Source organism: Nothoprocta perdicaria, unplaced genomic scaffold, assembly GCF_003342845.1.
Source record: "Nothoprocta perdicaria isolate Ctin4 unplaced genomic scaffold, notPer1 scaffold_271, whole genome shotgun sequence".
NCBI lineage: Eukaryota > Metazoa > Chordata > Aves > Tinamiformes > Tinamidae > Nothoprocta > Nothoprocta perdicaria.
In genome coordinates, this window is record NW_020455501.1 from 505,257 (window position 1) to 525,647 (window position 20,391).

Genomic DNA, 20,391 nt, shown 5'->3' on the forward strand with positions numbered 1-20,391 from the left:
GTTAATCTTGGTCTAGCTCTATTTTCATCAAAAAACTCTCACCCTTTTTTTAAAAAGAAAGGTAGCAAATCTTCAGGACGATAACGGTAACAGTCAGTGCATTACGTGTAAGGTTTGGGTCTCATTGTAAAAAATAAAAATTAAATTAAAAAAAATCAGCAACTCTTCATTGGATTTGCTTTTTTTTTTTTTTTTTTTTTTTTTTTTTTTTTTTTTTACACTTCCAAGCTTTTAAGCACTTGACCTTTCAATAAAATCATCTTCAAGAATAAGAACAGAACATGCAGGTGATTATCAACAGATGCTGAGATTTAACAAAGTCTTTCACTTGGCAATCACAATCTGCCGGGAATGTGTCAATACAGCACCACATTTAAGGGAGAAGCAACTTGTCCTCAAAGGCCTTCGATTCCACCAAAATCTTGCAGTTCTGAAGAAAAAAAAAAAAAAAAAAAAAAAGGAAAACCACACCATTTTTTTTTTCACAGGCTTGAGAATACCATACAAACGGACAGTACTGGGGAAGGTGAGAGGGAGCATGGACCAGGGTCTCACTCCACCTACATTCATAAAAACCCAGGGCAGATGCAAACGACTAAGTCTCGATTTGCATTGCTCAGGGAGTGCACATTAAAGCATCACAATTAAGTTTTAATGTCTTGCTTGCATCACTAGTAGGAACCTTTTCTTCTTCCGTCATTTTGACATTTTACTTAATTTCTTCCCGTATATAAAACTCTCTTGGCTATTTTTTTCCCCTCAGTTCTTCTGCAGTAAGAACAAGGCTGAGGTTTTAAACCCTGACTTGTTTACAGCTAAAAAATGAGCGGTTTAGGGCTGCTGTGATAAGAATTTGCATCACGTCTTGTTTCTGGCTATACCAAGCCTGCATTTATGGCTAACATGAGGCATGACAGCACCCCAAAAAACACTCCCTTCTTCTTCAAGATCGCTTCTTTTGGTAGCACAGCAGGCAACCCCCAGCTCAGCCTGTGCTCTGAGCCTCAGCCTTGGCTTCCACTTCTTCCATGGGAAATGACTTTCATCCTGCCCCCATTTTCAAAGCAGGGCACGCTGGCCTTCAAAGGAAGCCCGTGATCAATGGGAATTCTCTTATTGCACGTCGTGTCCACCACTACGCAGCAAGGAAGGAAGCCACCCAACACCAGGAGGATGTGAGGAACCAGCCAAAACCCATTCGTATCCAGGGCAGCCCCTTGGCTGCCTTCAGCTACCTCGGGAAGCGACTCCGTGTGAACAGCAAAGTGACCCAAAAACCAGCTCCTCTCGGCAAGGAGCAGAGAGCAGAGACTTCCCTTGGGCTGGCTGTGAGCGCTCATGAGGAGGGAAAAAATGCAATTGTAATCTTAGTTTCCAATTTAATTTTTTTWAAATATATATATTTTTAAGCTCTRGTCTAGGATTTTGGTTTATAGCATCTTGCATTGGAAAAAAAAGTGCCACAGAGAGCTCTCACCTCCACGAGCTCCTCAGCATGGGCCGCAAGATCACTGCTCGCCTGGAGGACATGAACATGCAGCCTCAAAAACATTCTGCTTGGAAAGCAAGCAGATAAAGGTCTCCTTGCAAGAATAAATTATTCTCCTTGGCCCTTTCCCCTGCCAARCTATGTACAAATCCTCTGCCCATGGGTATCTGCTTGGCCCCCAAAAGACAGGAGCTCGCACTGTGTTGCCACCTCTTCTTTGGGGGTGCAAGGACAGGAGATGGAGGAGCAATTGCAAATGCCACACGAAGTAGCAGGCACTTCAGCCAGATCTCCAAGCAGTGGCGGTGCCCTCAGCATTGCTTTATTTGCAAGCCATCACACTAGAGCTCCACGCAAGGGAGAGAAAAACTAAAAGGAATCCAAATTATTGCTGYCCACAGGGGCCAGTTCACAGCCTTTAGGACAGCAATAGGTTATTTTGAAGGTTGTCCTCCTTAAAGCATCATTTTGGGAAAAGGGGACAGGACAGGGAGAAAGTGCCCGAACAAATGAGCCAGTGCAATTCCTCCCTCGGCTCTCAACTCCAGCAAGGAAGAGCAGCACGATCTCTCCCAGGAAAGCTTCTCTCTCTTCCAAACAGCCTCCTGTTCCAGCAGAGCTGGAACTTCATTGTCCAAGCAGGGGGAAAGATTTAAAAAAGAATAAAATATCCCCAAAAAAGAACAAAAACGACACTTCACGAGAACTTCACAACGTACGTTTTAAACGGAGTTCAGCTACACAGTCGCTGCACCAAGGGAAGGGAAGGAAGGGGAGCCACGTTCCCCCTGCTTCCCCCAGCCTCCCCAAGGCCACCACATCAAGATGCAAATAACTTCAGCCATAAGGTGGATGATTTAATGAACAAAGTACTTCCATTCATGCCCTGGAAAAAACAGGTACACTCAAAAAAAAAGACAAAAAAATTAGATTTTCTACATATTTACAAAAAAAAATAATAATAATACAGCCCCACGACCTCGCAACCAGGGAGGCGGAGTGGCCGCTGATGGGAAGGGGTGTCTGCCCAAGGAGCAGTTCCTCGAAGGTTCCCGTCCCGGAGCGGGCAGGAGAGCACGGCTCTCGCAGCCRGAGGGGAGGACGGCGGGGAGCCGGCCACGCCGCGGCGTCGGGTCCGGGCTCCTCAGTTCATCCGCAGCTTGGCGTCCCGGTGATCCGTGGGGGTCACCATCTCGTTGGAGTAGCCGTTCTCCGAGCAGAGCGACAGCTCGTCCGTGTTCTCCACGCCGTTGTTGATCTCTGGGCGAGAGCAGAGAAGGGGAGATGCTGTGAAAGCGTCAATAAAACATAAAATAAAGGCATCAAAATAAAGAGAAAATCCTGGATGGTTCATGACCTTCCCCCCTGGACAGTGAAGGAAGAACTGAAGCATCAAGTAGTTGTACATAGAATGAGACCTCTAAGACCCATAGGGATTTCCCCCTAGAAACAGAAATATTTGAAAATACTAGCTTTAGAAATATTGTCCTCTATGTACACTCACTTATGCCCAATCTGAACAGGATTTCCAGCAGGATCTCCCCTGTGCATCTCATGTCCTGATKATCCCACTGCCACCATAAGAGATGGAATGGGACTGCTACATATGAGATGAGTCAAATTGCTTAAAACTTAACTATGCAACCTTTATCTCTAAGGGCATTTTTAATGTTGAGAGCATTTGCGGGAAGGTTCTCTCATTCTGGGCTGACTGGATTTACTTCCAGTTTCCATTGCCTTTGGAGGGCAGACTCAGGTCTGCAATTCATGCAACACACTTTTTGGAGCAGGACTTTTCCATCTGCTTTGCGTGGTAAAATGAACCTGATCCCTACCTGATCTCTAATACAAAGAAAACCTGTAAGACYAGCAAAACCAAACACCATGGGGAGAGGCTTCACATTCCTTAAAATGCATTTTTTTTYATCCTAACGAGCACCACGGAAGGAACCAAGATGTGCTAACGTACCTCAGTCTCCAAGAGGAGCACGAGGACATCAGAAAACCCTTGATCTCTAGTGCCTCTGAGTGCCAATTCCAATACAAAGTCGCCACCAGTATTTGTGGTGGCTTACAATGTTTTGGGACATTGTTATTTTAGTGAGTTTTACAGGTGCTCTCCCCCTCCATCAGCAGAGAGCAGGGTGACAGCAAAGGGACAGAGGRCTCCTGCCTTGCCCTGTGGGTACCTGAGAAGATCAGCTTCTCCTTCATGATCTTGACATCCCTGCTGGACCTGCGCACAGCAGCGCTGAGCATGATCTGCTCCGGGTTGTACGTCCTGATGCTTCCCAGGCGCCACCTGCAAGAGAAGAGGGGGATGTCACAAGCTGGTCCCCCCCAACCTCAGGAGTCTCCTCAAAGCAAGTGGCCACCAGTCTGGAGACTGGTAAATCCCGGACACCCTCACACCTTTGCTCCCTTGCGTCTACACAACAYCCACATGATGGGCGAATATTCAGAGATGAGAAGGAGCATGGTATCTCAGAGGAGTTTAGGCATAAACACTTGGTTTTCAGCTTCTTGGACTTCTCAATTCCAGCAGTCCACAAATATCACCAACCATCACAGCATCTGTGAACCAACCTGCTACTCAACTGCCTTAAGGGATGACGACAGGTGARCTGTATTGATTCCCGAGGATGGGAAGAGGGAGAGGAACACAAGACTGGGCCAAGTAAAGAAACCATGACCTTTTCTCCTGTGTGATGTGCTCACATTTGCGGGAGGAGAGCACACAAAGATAAGCTAAGGTCTGAAACTGGAGACACRCAGCAAAGACACCGGCACAAGCCGCTCTGAAGGAAAATACAAGCAGTCTCAACACAGGTGGCTGTCAAATAAYGTGCCCTTGAACACAATTCCTCTCCAGAGCAGTTCCCTTCCCAAATGCTGAGGGATCTTTGCTTAAATGTCCTCATCAACTCCTCTACTCAGCCAGAGTGGGCTTGAGCCTGGAAGATAGGGAGAGATGAAACCCATGCTACCACATTGGGTCCAGAGGCCTGGTACCTACTTCTGCCCCCAATACATGGCAAACTCAGCACTAGCAAAAAGTTTCTACCACGTGAACAATATGAGGAAGCTGATGGGATCCTGGCTACAAGTTAAAAGTCAATCTTTTTTGTTCCCCCCCCCCATTACTGAATAAAGAAAATTGATGCTGTTAGCAATGAGTGGCAGCAGCAAGTTAAAGGGGACTTTGTTTTCAAAGCTCTTTCTCAGCCTGGGAGCTCTCTGATCACACAAAGAGCTTTGGCTGCAGATCTGCTAGAAGACCAAAAGAAGGGCTATTGCAGGGTTGTGAGGATAAGCAGACCCAAAGAGGCCATACCCAAGATCACTCCACAAAGAGATGCTCCTCAGGCCATGCTTTCCYAGATCAGATCCCACCTACTCTTCCCACCTCCTGACCAAGACAAAGGCTACCCGCCTCGTGTCCGTGGAGAGTTGGGGGTGGTTTTTACGATTTCTGGTATTTTGGCACCATCTAGTGGCTCACTCGCACAAAAGGAGGTGAATTCCAGGGGGAAACCACCTTCTAAATTTCTAACTCCCTTCTCAGTCCTAGTTCCAAAAGATTTAAAGGCATCCAAAAACATCTCTGTGTTGGCCTCACAGCATCAGTCTGAYGAAACAACATCCATGGAAGAGTTTCTGCAGTTTCCCCAGGAAAATCTAGCTGGCAGTGGTCTTATGGGGTCCCAATTCCCTTCCTAAATCCCTACAAGTAGCACTGTCAGGCTCTGACCAGGCTATGGATGAAGGCTGCTCTGCTACAAAGGGAAGAACGGGTGGGATGCCAAAGCTGCACAGTGGACAGCCCCACAGACAGACGCAACACAGAGGAAGCACAAGGAGGTGGAGAAGCCACTGAAGCCTAAAAAGATTGAAATAAGAAAATAAAAATGTTTTGTTTCCGTCATTATCTAAGCTGAGCCACACAATGGCTTGGAAGAAAAATGTTTCTGCTCTTGGTGCCCCATGTAGCTCCTGGTACCATCAATGGCATTGTGAGCACTCAGGAGCTTGAAGGATCAGATCCTCCTAAACTATAGCCTAGAGCAAAATATATTGCCGAGACCTCCTAGGGGTCCAAGAAGGAATTTCACCTGCAGGTAAGAGAAGCAGAGCAGGGTTCACAGCTGGGATGCGTTTGCAAAGCAGAAAACATCCAAGGAGCAACATCAAAACCACATCAAATAGGCAGGGATGGGGCTGTTGTTATTTTAGCTTCTGTGTGGCAGCTCCAGAAGGAAATCAGGCTCTCAATAATCATCCCTCTTTTCAGRGGGTATCTTGAAATATTTGCTTAGGACAAGAGTCCTAAATGCCACCAGTGCATTCAAGTGTGATGCAGCTCCAGCTAATGCCATACAAAACATTGCAAGGATTAGAGTCAGGAGGCTCTGGAGATCCAGAGAGCATATTTACTCTAAAACAGCACCTCTCCTACCAGCTTGGACACTGCTTTTATCATGCAGGGTATCATGTAGGATAGTAGTGTACAGAAAGTCCAGGCCAGAGGAGGGCTGAGAGAGCAGGTGGGTCTTGTTCTGACACACAGGCATCAAAGCAGACCAGGTGGACGTGAGATGGGACAGGCAGAAAAAACACGAGGGCAGTGACACACAGCACACACCATGTTAGGGCAACAACTTTAGTTTGGAGATGTCAAAAAGCATGGAAAGGTCTGGGAGAGGGCAGGTTGGGAAGAACCCAGGGGTAGATTGGTACCGTGGGGAGAGATGGAGATGAGCAAAGAGCCAAGCAAGCCACAACCAGAGAGCATCCTCATCCTGCTACCGCTCTCATCTGAAGCGACCTGACTCCTTCCATGCCTTTCTCCCCTCCTTGCCTGTGTGGACACGCCAAGAGCAAGAAGAAGGACAAGGGGACCCAAGGAGGGCTCAGGAGGCCCCATTTTGAAGGCAACACAAGGTCATGGTGCTGCAGAACATCCTTCTGCAGATTGACGTTGGGTGCGCGAGTCCCGGGTAGGCAATACTTACAGGTGGCCAACACCAGCCCCAAGGTGTTGGGTGGGTAGAGGGGCACGCAAGCGCACACAYAGAGTAGCTGTTCCTCAGAGATACAACCCCATCGCTCAAAGCGAAAGGAATGGAGAAGGTAACACACAGAGAAGTTGGTCCGAGGACAGAAGTGGTGAAGGCTTCACTGCAGAAAAAGGATAGAGCCTCTCTCCAAGGGGAGAAAAGCTACCAGGGAGAAAACAGCCAATATAAGGAAAAATCTGAGCTTCAAATTTAGGGGTCTTCAAATTTAGGGGTCTTCAAATTTAGGGGTCTTCAAATTTAGGGGTCTTCAAATTTAGGGGTCTTCAAATTTAGGGGTCTTCAAATTTAGGGGTCTTCAAATTCAGCATCCCAGGCTCACTGCCTTCCTAGTGCRATGCAATTTATTTTCATACTGTATTAACAGTTTTGCAGTGGTGTAACTGGGAAGAGGCTCCTGAAAGATCCCAAGCTCAAACAGCTGCAGCAACGGGGGAGCCAAACCTTTTCATTCCCCACTGGTTCTTCCCCAGGGATGCAAAAATGATGGTCTGTGGACCTGAACAAGGTTRCATTTTTCTTTACAAGCCTTGAAGCTTCACTGGAGGCAGCACAAAGCCTGTTACAATAGAGTATGGCACTGCTACTTCAAAGGTAGAAATCAGAAAAATCCAAAATAATCCTTTTCCCTCTCTTAAAAGAGTAGAGCATGGATGGCTCCCGGTGTTAAACAGGGATTTTACCACCAAGAGGGAAAGGGAATGAAACATAGGGGCACAGAAAAGTCCCAGCTTCTAAAATCTGCTCCTACATCATGTGCCTTGGGTAGCTGAGCACACCATGACAAACTCGCTGCTCATCTCTAATCATTTTAACATATCAGGGCACACAGGCAAAAGTCTCAAATTTCAATGGTAATTCCATCCTAGTGGAAATTAGTGAGGTTAGATGTCCAAGTTAGAGTAGGATGGACTCAGCACTTCTGGTGAGCACAGCAAGGAGTGTGATTTTTTGCAGTGAGATCATTTCTGTGTGGAAAGCGCTACATCCATGGGCAGTTTCCCAATTACACCTCGCTACAGGATATTAGAATTGGCCAGTTTTAAAAGGCAACATCTTAGATGAAGGTAACAGAAAACATGAGATTGCCTTCAAAACACAGCAACAGGTTCTCATGATGTTCGTGACTACAGACCATGCAGTGTTCCGACTCTGTGACTTCCATGGTCCCATGTGAAGCCAGATGTTCGAAAGCATCATTAAAAGCTGTGTTCTGCCCTGTCTATCTGCAGTGAAGCCACAGCAGAGAGGGAGAAAGAGAGAGAAAGGAAGGTTGAATGAAAAAGAGAAAGAGGAGGAAAGCACCAGAATTACCTGATCATGTGATAGCTGTGAGATGCCAGAATGCAGCAGAGAGAGAAAGAGGAGGAACATGCACAACAGTCAGAGCAGTAAGAAAATAAACAAGGCAAAGAGGCAAAAAAGATTGGTTAGAAGTCATCACAGTCGTATTTCCCCTGCAGAGAGGTTGCACGGATCCTGTCACCAGGGCTGAAGCAGAATAGCATGAGCAGTTCCTACCCACAACTACGGAAGAGAGAAAAGCCATGCGTAGGAGAGAGGACGAGCACATCGAAGCGGCGGCTCTGTTCCCACCCACCCCCTCGTCCTTGCGTGGAGGAAGCAGCTCTCATTTTGCCCCAGAAAGGATTTGGAAAACAAAAAACAAAACAACACAACAACAAAGAAAAAAAAAATAAAATAAAAATTAAAAAGAATGATGTGCTTAAGGCCAAAGGCCAAGCTCCACTTCCCAGATCTGAGTCACATCAGCAGGTAGCTGGGCAATTCTGCGCAACCAGGTTTTTGGTATATCCTCAACACAACTAACAACACTTCCAACGTGGTGGTGGAGTCACTCATAGCAGGGAAATGGGTCTCTCCTGATGGAGTACACAGGGCAGGAGCTCTTGGAAAAGTTAAGTCTCTTCCATTTAATTCCATTGCTCAATCTCTCTGGGCAAATGCTTTCCTATGTGACAGATCCAGAGGCTGGGCTGAAGCGCTCAGTGCTGAAGGAAAGCTGGTGGCAACTTACAAGCGTCCTTGACTGCATTAGATTTACCCCGAGAGTGGGAGACAGATCCCACAATATTAATAATTCTTTCATCCCTTACTCTGCTTCTCACTGTACTCCCATCAAACCACTTCTAAATCAGAATAAATTCAGTCCATGCAGAGAGAGAAAAGTCAGCTATTGCATAGGTCTCATAGCTGCAACTTCTCTGCAAGCATGCATCATTTCATCCTCTTTYGGGACCTGTAGCTCATATTCACCAATTCGAATCAGTTTAATTTCTTCATCTACGGTCTCCTGGGCCAGATTCAGAAAGCCTGCTAAAAAGCACTTCAGGGGATGACAAGAAAGACTCTACCCACATCCTGTCACTTTAGTCTTCATGTTCTGCTCTCAAGAGCAATACGAGTCCCATCTCTTCCTCCAGACTCCTCAGTGTATTTTTATATCCAACTGAGCAAGAAAGGGCTTGAAGAGAGGGGAAATCTCTTAGACCAACTGAGGAATTTGCAGGGGTAGAGAAAGCTTTCAGACATCACAGTTATGATGCTGTTTGGAATTAAGGCCTTAATTGGCTGCAGTTCAAGTTATGAGGCTTTTTATTGCAGCTCAATACTCCTCAGCCCATGTTACAATATGCATTTTGAGGGTAAGGCATGTGTTTCAGACCTAAAATCACCCAGAAAAATAAATCTAATCACATCGTCCATCTCACTTTCATGTTGGTTTCATAAAATGCTAGGAATTCTAATCTGAAAGTTGAGTTTTGAACCTGCCTCTTGCTCCATTATCCAGTCAGGGAGTCTGTGACCTGCCAGGCACAGCTCCACCAACCTGGAGCTACCTGAGTAATGATTTCAAAGGGATATAATTATAACAGAGCCAAATACATCTGACGAGGTAAGACAGGCCCAAAATCTTTTGTCTGAAACCTAGACCCCATAGAAGGGGGAGGCAGGAGCAATAGTCTATTGTCATAGGGAAAATAGACTATTGTTCCCAGGAAATTACCCACCCTGAGGAAGGAAGCTGCAAGGAGAGTCATAGAATGGYTGAGGTTGGAAGGAACCTCTMGAGATCATCCAGTCCAACCCCCCTGCTCAAGCAGGGGAATTTCTCCCAAGAGAACACRTCATCTGGAATGAATGATTGAATCTGAAATGATGAATGAATCATTCCAGATGACGTGTTCTCCTGGGAGAAATCTACTGCTTCTCTCACAAGAGARCTCACCTCTGTCCTTGAGCTCACGCTTTCCCAGAGAGGGTTATTATGTTGTCATCACCCACAGTTAAAATGACTCTTGGGAAGAAGTCACATCATCAGGAGGACACCGTGGTTTCCTCCAGAATAAGCCAAGGGAGGGCAGTTTGGACACCTCTACCATTAGGAAGCTGATTTATCTCTTAGCAGTTTATCAACGTCTCAACTTACCCTGCTGCTACATTTTCTGCTTCATGCTCATTTTCAGGAATCCAGGACAGCTGAGCAAGGTTTCTGCCATGCCCTCGTTAAATCCTCGTTCTGTTCTCTACCTTCTTTGGGAAAATGAGGAGACTTTCTCCTAGCCTCAAACTAATGTCAATATAGAGAACTGCTTTGATCTGCTAAATCATAATAATTACCTAAAAATGTCTCTATTTCATCTTTCAAATGGAAACAAACTGATTAAAAAAATTCCCGAGCTTCTTAAACTAAAGCATGTCCTTGAAAACTATAATCATCAAATCTCAAAATATTTCCCCTTCTTCCTTCAGAATATTTAAATCTTCCTCAGTGTCCTTTTCCCAGAATATTTACAACTTCTCTCCCACACAATTATGAGTCTATCACTACTATTTGGAGATCTCCCACTCTTCTCAGCAAGAAGCAGCAGTGACTTTACCCAGCTCAATATCTTATCTCGGAGGTGGAAGGAACGTGCCACAAATACATAAAGGAGTTGAGTCGTAACAACATTACTTACTTCTGGAATATAAAAACTCCTACAATTACGATAAATGAAATGAGATCAGATGTGATCCAGATTAGACGGTACTCGTCTGGAGGCTAGAAGACAAAAAAAAAAAAAGAATAGAAATAGACCTTATACCTTTTTGTTTACATAGCCACACACAGATCATGTATTGTCAAGTTATAACCAGGACAGAGAAATACCACAAACCTTGTGATTTACATGTGAGCCCCATAGCTCTGTTTGAATGTTAGCATGGCACAAAAAATGACTTCATCAGGAAAGACTGCAAACAGGAACAGTTTTAAAACTCTCCTTTCATGCACTCCCATTTCCTCAAGGCTTTGTGAATTGAAAGCTTCCTATCTCATCTGTACCTCTAGGTGGAGTAGGATGCTATTTTTGTAAATCCAAGTCAGTGGGACAAAAGAGAAAATAATTTCTAATAAAAATATATTTTATTATTTATTCTAATAAAATATATATTATATATAAAATACATATATATAAAAAAACCACACTCTGCACCGGAGATATTCAGGCTCCATTTTGAATGCTTTGCTAGAATAAACACTCCTTATTCTGATGTCCAGGCCAAGTTTATTCTGCTATTTGCAGCTGAGCGCAGTCCTTGCAGGGGATGGGAGCCCTCTGTACTTTAAGCATATACTTTCATTTTTTGTCCTTTAACACACAAGTAACTCAGCAATTTTAAGTTGTTCTGGCTCCATTTACTAGTTTTCTAGTTTAAGTGACTATCACCATTGCATCAACTAACTGTATGGACGTAGCATAGGAACATGCTGCTTCACATTTGCTTTTGTGCTGCCCAGGAAGGAGAAAGCCAAAAGACAATGATGTCTGAATGAATAATGAATGGTAATGAATAATAATTGACTCCTGATGATGCTCAGAGGGCACCTACTGGGGAACACCATCAGTGATGGCTGATCAACTTCTGCTTTGCCAATCCAAGCCTAAAGAACATGGTCCCAAACAGGAAAAAAAAGTGGCTGACTTCAGACCATAGACAAATCCATCATAGTCACAACACCAGAAATAATGCACACAAGTAATATTCCATTAGAAAAGTACAATCCATAATGCAAGAAGGTGCATCATGGTAGGGTGATATGGGTGAACATGGGTATGAAGCCATCAACTGAGCTCACTTCATCCCCTAGARCAATAAAGCTCGTTTTCTACTCTGCACCTCTTTATGGATTTCAATTTGTACTGTGAAAGCACACTGCAGAATTAGCAAAGTGATGCTCAAATTAGCCAGTGCGCCTCATGGAGATTTAATCTTTGTATTTTCCAGCTTAATTATGGAAGGGTGACATCTAACATGGTGTTGACATTGCATGAAGGTCTGGCTGTACATGCATTGTATCTATTAAAATAAATAGATACAAATTGATTGCATTCCCATTTGCAGGAGGATGTAATCATAACAATTTTCCAGAGCAGAAGAAACTCTACACACTCAATTTTTTTTGTTCTGTGCAAGTAATGGAATTATATAGTGGAAGACTTTTCATCGTTTTCTTTTCTGTGTGGCAAAAGTTGCATTTTGCACATGTATACCCAGTAATAGGTAGACATGAACTCAGCTTTCTGGGCAGTAAACACCAACAGCTTCTGTTGAAAATTATAGTTTTTTTTAAAAAAAGTCCTTCTAAAAGCTTAAATCTATCAGTTTTGGTACCAAATCAAGGCTTTATGAGCTACTGATCTACAATTGCAAGACACTTAATAAAGGAAAAATTGGATTTTTTTTTCCAAAGGCACATATCCAGCAAACAGACACCCCCCATAGCTCTGCTGAGGAGAGCAGAGGTGAACATAYGTAAGGAATACTTTGCTTACATTTTATCAAATATGTATAAAATGTTTTATCATTTCTCATTTGCTATGATCTCACACACAAATATTTCTACGTGGTTCAGGGATCCAAAATGCTATCCAAGTTTTCAGAGAGTTAGGTGGCTATAAGATGGACAAGGGGACTGCTTTTGGTCTCTCCCTGTACTTGTTTAGCAGTGGAGTAACCATAAGTAAAATTCTTCTCCTTTTTAAAGAAGAAAAAAAATGGAAAAAAAAAAAAAAGGTTATTTTATGTAAGTCAAGTATCTGTTTCTCTTGCAGCTCAAAGTGYTACTCAGCTCATCTGGAAAGGTTTTTTCATTGATAGAAAATGAGAAAAAGCACATGGGCTAAATGGGACACACAACAGTCTCCAAAGCTCCCAGACTCTGCACAGGAAGAGACTGAGGCCAACTGAAACAAGGGGTCACACAGGAGATCCATTGCCAGCCCAGGGCACAGACATKAGAAGGTAAAACTCCCAAGCCCAACAACGTGTTGAAACCAACCAAACCTTCCTGAAGGAATCCACCATGGTAGACAGCCAGCTTTCCACCTCCTCATGGTGTGACCCCAGGTGTCCTGCTTACCATGAGCCAGATGGGAGAAGGCACCTTGCGAAGGACGTGGGAGCTGTCGGAGGTGACTGACTGGACACCGGCGCACCACAGGATGGAGAACAGCCAGGGCTCATTCACAGTGTAGAGATTCACGCTCAGGTTCGCTGTGGCATAGTCCCTGCCAGGAGACAAGCAGACAAGGAGGGGTTATGGCTGCAGCAAGAAACTGGGCCTCTCACACACTTCATTCCARTCACAGAATCATTATGACCTTCAAAGATCATCAGATCAAAAAAGACCTTCAAGATCATCAAGTCCAACCATAAACCCTTCAACACCATGCCTGTTAAGCCCCTAACACATGTCCCTAAGTGCTTCATGTACATGTTTCTTGAATGAAAGAGGARAAAGCTCTCAAAGAGGTTGCCAAAGCTCTTGCCAACAGCCAGTGTGATAATGCTGTCTRGATTTATTGGGTTTTGATTGCAGGACCTAAGCTTTCTATAGGGCACAGTTGCTTCACAAGCAACCAGAGGACACTGCAATCAAATGAGTTGAACTGAAAAGGTTTTTTCTCCTCTCAGCCAGAGGTACATCCCATTTCCGACAGTTACTCAACAAAAAATTCCATTTTTCCTAATGACTGTCTCATCATGTTGATGAAAATTAACATCTGACTCAGACACCCGTAACACTAAGTAATTTACTGAATTGAAAACCRACAGACTGCATTTCCAACATCACTTCCCACAATCCTAATTCCCCTGCTCTAAGGACAGTCGCAGGGTCGTTGCTTCCAGTSTTACAATCTTTAGTCTCCAAAGAACATTTTCCTCTTAAAGCTGGTGTACAGGACCCACTGACAGTAATCCAAGAACTAATGCTGCGCTCTTCCTGCCCAACAATTCACACATCTTGTTGGATTTCCTTATCTACAAAGCAGAAACATCACTAATCTGCCTCATATGAGCAGCACAAAGATTAATACTTGCAAATTAGTATCTGCAACTTGCAAATTAGTATCTGCAAAACACTTTGAGGAAAAAAGCTGCTGTACAAGACATGGACATCTGAAACAACAGCAACATGATCAAGCTGCTCCAAGAGCATCAGGACTTTCAAGGGCAGAGTCAGTCACAGTGATGTCATGGCAAGACAGTGATTTTTGGGGGCCGAGAACTGTGTTGGACCAGGGCTTGTTGAACCTGCTCTGAAAGCAGCTTCATATTAAGGCTCGTGTTGCAGAACTGCTAAGATACTTGACTGGACACAGCTCAGGCCAAAAAATACTCAGGGATGATTTTAGAGGCAGCTCAGCTAGGATGGGTAGATAGATGACCGTGTTGGATGTGTTCCTTTCCATGAAACAGAGGAAATAAGTACAACAGGTAGGATTATCCTTTAGATGGAACACAGACCTGGTTCTATGGGCAAGCAACTAGACTGTGGGCTGGTACCCACACCAAATAGGAYTACACACTCAAACAGCTCTCTAGGTTCAGCTTTTCACTTCTCCCATGTCCTCAGGTACAGTAGGACAGGTTCTGTAAAGACATATTTCCTCTGAAAACCTGTTTAATTTTTAGTTATTTCTTTAAAGGATAAAGCCAAACTCCAAAAATATAAAAGCTCTGCTAGAGATAATCCACCTTTCCTGATGCAWGAAGAGAGGGCAAAGCTTCAAGCTAACACACTGCACATTTCAAATACACACTCAGGTGGAAGGAGGAAAGCCCGTGCTGTGCCATTCTCAAAGAGGAAACCATACTATCCCAAATAGGTAACAAGGGCAGCCTTGAAATCRGTGAATTTTCTGCAAAAAGAATTTTCTAAAAGCAAACCCAGACTTTGGACTACTCAAAATCCTGCAGTAACAGCCCTGAAGCAGAATAGACGTTAAAGGCAGCTGCTAATGAGGAGAAAACTGCAGTCTGAGGTAGTAAGTGTGAGAAGCCTCAACTTCTTTCAGAGATGACAGTGGAATAAGAATCAGATAATTCCTATATTTGTATTTCACAAAGACTCATTATATCCTGAATTAATATGCAGAGTTTATAGAGTCAACTGCACACTTCCAGGAACAGCCCAGATTTGGCTGGATGAACAAGGACATCTTTACACAACTCAAGCTTTTAAACACATTGAGTTCATCCCGAAGGAYACCTTTGTGCAGAGAAGGCAGCTCAGGGCAATCAGGAGAAAGAAGAAAGCAGAAAGGAGCTGGGATGCATATGGGGAAACAAGGGATGCACGGAGCAAAGGGGCAACCACACAGTGTCCAAACACAGCGCAGTACCTGACGTCCTCATTTGTGACCTTGGTGTAGCGCAGGTTAAGTTTCACGATTCCCTTCTCTTTCATGCGCCGCGTATCCAGCTTGAGGCCAGAAGTCTGCTGGAAACCCGGTGCGATCCGTTTGACCAGCTGCCGCTCCGCATCCGGCAGCCACATCACCTGCGGAAGGAGGGATGGAGACGGAGAGSGTGCCTATTGCAAAGATGGCTCACAAAGCGGGTAACATGAGGCAAAGAAGCTGTTTAGACCAAGAAGCAAAAACCACGTCAAGCACTTTGCCTTATCTGTCATACAAATTGGCTTGGAGACACTTAGAACCCCTCACATCTCTACTCAAACACATCTCAGGATGACTAGCAAGCCAAGACGGCTCTAATGAACAAAAAAACCCCAATACTTTCGCTTCTAAAAGATGGTTTGAGATAGAAAGAGGTCAGGCAAAGGCCTCATGAGAAGCAGCATAGCCTATCCCTTAAACCCTGTCCTCCTTGTCCAATTCTGGGCACAGAGAGAATTAAGAACACGAAGCTAAAATCAACAGTGAATGCAAGATGTAGTGAAGAAGCCTGGCACAGTGCCAGGGTTGAGATTAATTTTACTCAACCCTTTTCATCAATACCACATCTGCTCAAACACAGAGCGAGGATTTCTGTGGATTCATACCATGCTTTGAACAAAATGTGTCAAATCAATTATGCTTAACACCCTTGGCTGAGGGATATGAAGTAGATGTAGAAGCCAAGCTGGGCAGTTTTATAGCTTGTGTCATGCAGAGACTGGGCCAGATGATTTCAGTAGAGCCATGGGGCATTGCATTGCTTTAGCCCGTGTTTAATAGCTCATCAGCATTCATTTACCAAGGCCAGAGGCCTTTTTAATAGGGAACCCAAGTGGGAGACTTCAATTTGCCTTATATGATACATCTATGTTTCAACTATTATATCCTAACCTCCCTCCAACTATGCTGTATCCAAGAAGGAGACAGCACACACAGTCTTCCCAGAGATCTGGCAGAGCAAGCAGCAAGTACTCGCCTGTCACTGCAGCCTCAGAGTTAATTGGAAATTAGGTAGCAGTTATTAGAAAGACAGGTGAAAGTCAAAAGTAGCTCCATTCCCTTCYGGCCCCATCGTTGCACAAGTTGGAGTGCTGAACATTCCCAATTTTCTGTGCATACAGATGTAAATAATTGGTATAGATGAAATGTCTAAGCTGCAAGTGATGCAGTTGCTGTGCTCACCAGCCTCCCTGACAACTGCATTTCACTCTCCTGACGTAAACCTCAGTGATTATCTGTCTTCTCAGCGGCTTCCTCATAGGTATTGAGCAGCTGGTCTTAGGTCTCCCCAAAGACAACTCTTCTCCTGGTTGAGCAAACCCAGCTCTCTCAGCCTCTCCTCATACATCATACATTCAACTCCTGACAAGTTTGGTTGGCTCTGCAGGATTTGCCCCAGTTTATTAATGCCTGTCTCATGCTGAGGAGTCCCACCAGTCCCGCTTCCTCCTGTTCCTAAACTCTTAGGCCCAACRTGGCCAACTCATTTGCCCAATTTCCACAGAACTCACAGCCTGCTGTCGAATCCCTGATGCCAGGATAGTTTCCAGGGTGACGTTGATGTAGGTGCTGTAGTAAGGATGAGCAAGTGGCAGCTCCTGGAAGTTCAAGATGACCGATGCATTGTCCTTCACCACCTCTAACATATCTGCTAGCTTGCAGACTGACTGGTTGGCAGCTTCCAAGTAGTCAGAGCGTGAGAGAGACCCGGCCGTCCAGAAAGGGTCATTCTGAAAGCAAAGCACATCCCAGTGTTACTACTTCAGAGCCCAGATGGCCCCAGAACCAGTGGAGCATCTTTGCCACACAACCTGGACAACAGCAGGCAATGCTGGCAGCTCCACTCAATGCCTGTTTTTGCAGTTTGCCCAAGTGTTTCCTCAATCCAGCCCCATTCCTCAGTTTCTCAACCCAAGGGTAGGTGGGAGATCCTTACTGAAAGTAAAGTATGCCGTGCTGATCCCCTCCATTTCCAAGAGGACAAGTGAATTACAGGGTAGTGGTCAGAAGCAGGCAGTGACCAGAGATACAAAGAAAATAAGGAAATAAAAATGAGGAAAATGAGGAAAAATGAAGAAGTAGGATCAAAGAGCAGGAATTAGTGGTGTTGACAGAGGAGGTGGGTAAGAAGTAACAGCCTGCCCTGGGCACCAGCTGAGCTTTTATACAGGGCTAAGGGCACTCAATGCAGTTTGCAAAGAYAGTAAATACACTTTCCTACATTGGGTAAGCTACTGCAAAGGATTTTCCAAGACAGAATTAAAACAAAACAAACACAGCTATTGTATAGCATTGCATAGCTAAGAGTGAGCAGAGATGACTTACCTAGGGATTTGGGATAGGTCTAACCACCTCTGCTCTCCTAGGGCAACCCTTTTCAGTCCAGCCTTTCTCTTAGAAGCAGTCATTTCACCATTTAAATTCAGGATGACTCTCCACCTTCCTCCATTAAGTGCTCTAGCTCCTTCAAAGCTGAGGGACTAGGTGAATGGGGACCATCCAGACTTAAGGATGTTCAGGAATGAATCCGTCTCAAAGAGCCAAGGACACCCTCCAGAGCTGCTCTCCAGCTCTCATCTCAGCCCTTCTCACCTGGCAGGAGACAATTCCACTCCCACAACCACAGCTGCAAGCCAACTGAGTTTAAAAGCTGCCCTACAAGCAGCATTGTGCCCATTTCTGCAGCCCTCCAGATCACCATTCTTCAAGAGGGTTAAGGCTGCAGCCCCAAAAACAGCTCAGCAAGGAGAAATCACACCTACAAACTGGCTGCACACTGAAGGACAGAGCAATTCCTTCCCCCTTGGGCTCTGAGTGAGGCATTTCCTGCTTTTCTTCTTTTCAAGACAACTGCGTCCAAAATCAATTGAGGTAAAAGGAAGAAAAACACAAATTTGGTAGGGAAAAAAAAGTCATTTCCTAAGGTGAAAACATCCTTCTTCCTTGCTTGGCTCAGCATGTAATCCTAAAAAGATGCTCTAGCAGAGGAAATGCAGGATGCTATGGTTTGGACACAACCAGTAAACAGTCCCTGTCTACTCTCTGCTGCTGGGAGGGCGAGAACCTGCTCTCACCACTCAGCCCAGGTAAAGGGCATCCAACAGACAAACGAGCAGACATTTGCCATGGAAACACAAGGTAAGAGCGGCAAGACAGAATGGCTGAGCTGCATATTGAAGTAATTAATTGCAAAAAAAWATGTGAAACCTGCTCTTAAATAGCAAGTCACATCTTGCTCTTAGCACCATTGCAGTCTCCTATCAAATACAGGAAAATRCAGCCACAAGTGGTGGTGTTGACACAGGTAAACTAAGAATCTGGTTGCAGATTCTGGGGGAATTGCAGAAGGAAGGCAGAAATGGCATCATTCAGAAGATGGATGGTTGTATATAATCATCTTTCTGTTTTCTTTATAATTGGGTTTCTCTTTTCACGATCTTGAAATTCCAAATGCTGTCAACCAGGCATCAAGCCCCTTCTCTTCCAGGAGATGAATGAGGGGCAGAAAGACAACGCAATCCCAAGTTGTAGCTCAAGCAGAGGACCAAGCACCCTGAATCCCAACCAGGGCTCCTGGAGGCTACCAGCATCATCTCAAGACACACATTAATATGTGGCAGCCCTGTAGGATAGGATGACAGCAAATATTTCACATTCATATTTCCCCATCACATAGGTGGGCTAGTCACACTTCAGAATACTTCATCAAGGGCATGGGTTTACACTCATACACCCTAAAGTGAATTTAGGTTTGCGCTTTCAACCTGTGGCCTTGGCGCAATCTCCATGACCTCACGCACCTGTAGGAACCACTCTCCAGCATTGAGCTTTTCCAGGTCAGTCCAGTTGAACATGGAGGAGTGCTCATAGGCCAGCTCTGGAAACACTTCCTCTACATTCGTTGTTCTCCTGAGTGTCTTGTCATGCATCAGAAATGGCACTCCATCGTAGCTGCAAAGAGAGTAAGAGCTCCCATTACCTGCTGGAGATGGGCAAACAGATTCAYTATACCAAAGAAAACACCACCTTCTCCCACAGCTTTGTAGGACTGCATCAAAATTACTGTCAAGATCTCAACCAACTTAGCACATCTGGTTGAAATCAAAGAAGTTTTTTTCCTCTGAGTCAATCTCATTTCAACTTGTCTAAGAATGCAATGTGCCCAAAGGAAAAAGCCTATTAGGAACTGAGCTAGCTGATTTGAAAATAGGGTGTCCACCCTTCCCTGCCAGCTTCCTATAGAGTGACTGGGAGCTCAACCCTATAAGGAGCCCATCTATGCACTAGGAGGCTTGACTAAGCTCTGAAAAGGAGAAGGGTTAAAAACCCAAGCTCACATGAATCCAATTAGGAGACAAGGCAGGGCATTCACCCTAGAGCTAAAGGGAGACCAAAAAAAGACCAATTTAGGATGATAAAGCAAAGACTGTCCCAGCTTTGCCACTGCTTGAAGGCGGCCCTTATCACAAAGGTCACTCGCATCTTATTTTCTATTTCTAGCATACATTATGCCAAATAACTTCCTCCCTTCCCTCCACTCGAAACAACGCTGACACAGCAACACCACACTCAGCAGCAAGCACTCCAAGCTGCTGCAATCAGAAGGGTTTTTAATAAACAGTGTTAAAAAAAGATATGCTAAGCCGCTGCAGAATTAGGAGYGTGGACTGTTTAAGTAAGAGCACTAGTCTCAGCATCTCTCAGGAGAGCATCATCAGATACTGCTAAGTCTTAACCACAGAGCAGAAATCCTACGGGGCATTTAACTTCACTCCTTCCAGCCTAATCCTTCCCCTTATGTGAATCACTCAAAACACAGTCCAGGGCTAACCGCAGTGTGTTAGCAGGTTTGAAAAAGTAATTCAGAGAAAAATCACAGCTTTAGAAAGAAAGGAGATGAAGGAAGAGGCAGAAGATGCGGCAGGATGGGATGTTGCTTGAAGTGCACCAATGCTGGCTCTGTAAGCAGGACCACCCAATTCAGGGTGCATACAGGGCACCCCTATTTGCCCTACTATTTGAGAAGGGACCCAACCATGGTGGGTACCCACATGGAGGAGGAACAAGTAGGAAGCAC

General features: G+C 44.8%; 1 protein-coding gene across 3 annotated transcripts in view; it reads right to left on the reverse strand.

Moving 5' to 3' along the window:
• Positions 1-1,464: 1,464 nt before the first annotated feature.
• Positions 1,465-20,391, reverse strand: part of GDPD5 (glycerophosphodiester phosphodiesterase domain containing 5) — a 154,150-nt gene continuing 135,223 nt past the window's right edge. For 2 of the 3 annotated variants that reach the window (XM_026040955.1, XM_026040956.1), the window contains 8 exons: positions 19,115-19,265; positions 16,826-17,044; positions 15,258-15,415; positions 12,992-13,139; positions 10,548-10,630; positions 7,879-7,893; positions 3,679-3,791; positions 1,465-2,749 (listed from right to left, as the gene is read on the reverse strand). In XM_026040955.1, coding sequence (XP_025896740.1) covers positions 2,634-2,749; positions 3,679-3,791; positions 7,879-7,893; positions 10,548-10,630; positions 12,992-13,139; positions 15,258-15,415; positions 16,826-17,044; positions 19,115-19,265 — 1,003 coding nt within the window. In that variant the 3' untranslated portion in view covers positions 1,465-2,633. The remainder of the gene's footprint in view (positions 2,750-3,678; positions 3,792-7,878; positions 7,894-10,547; positions 10,631-12,991; positions 13,140-15,257; positions 15,416-16,825; positions 17,045-19,114; positions 19,266-20,391) is intronic. The other variant, XM_026040957.1, reaches the window with a different exon arrangement.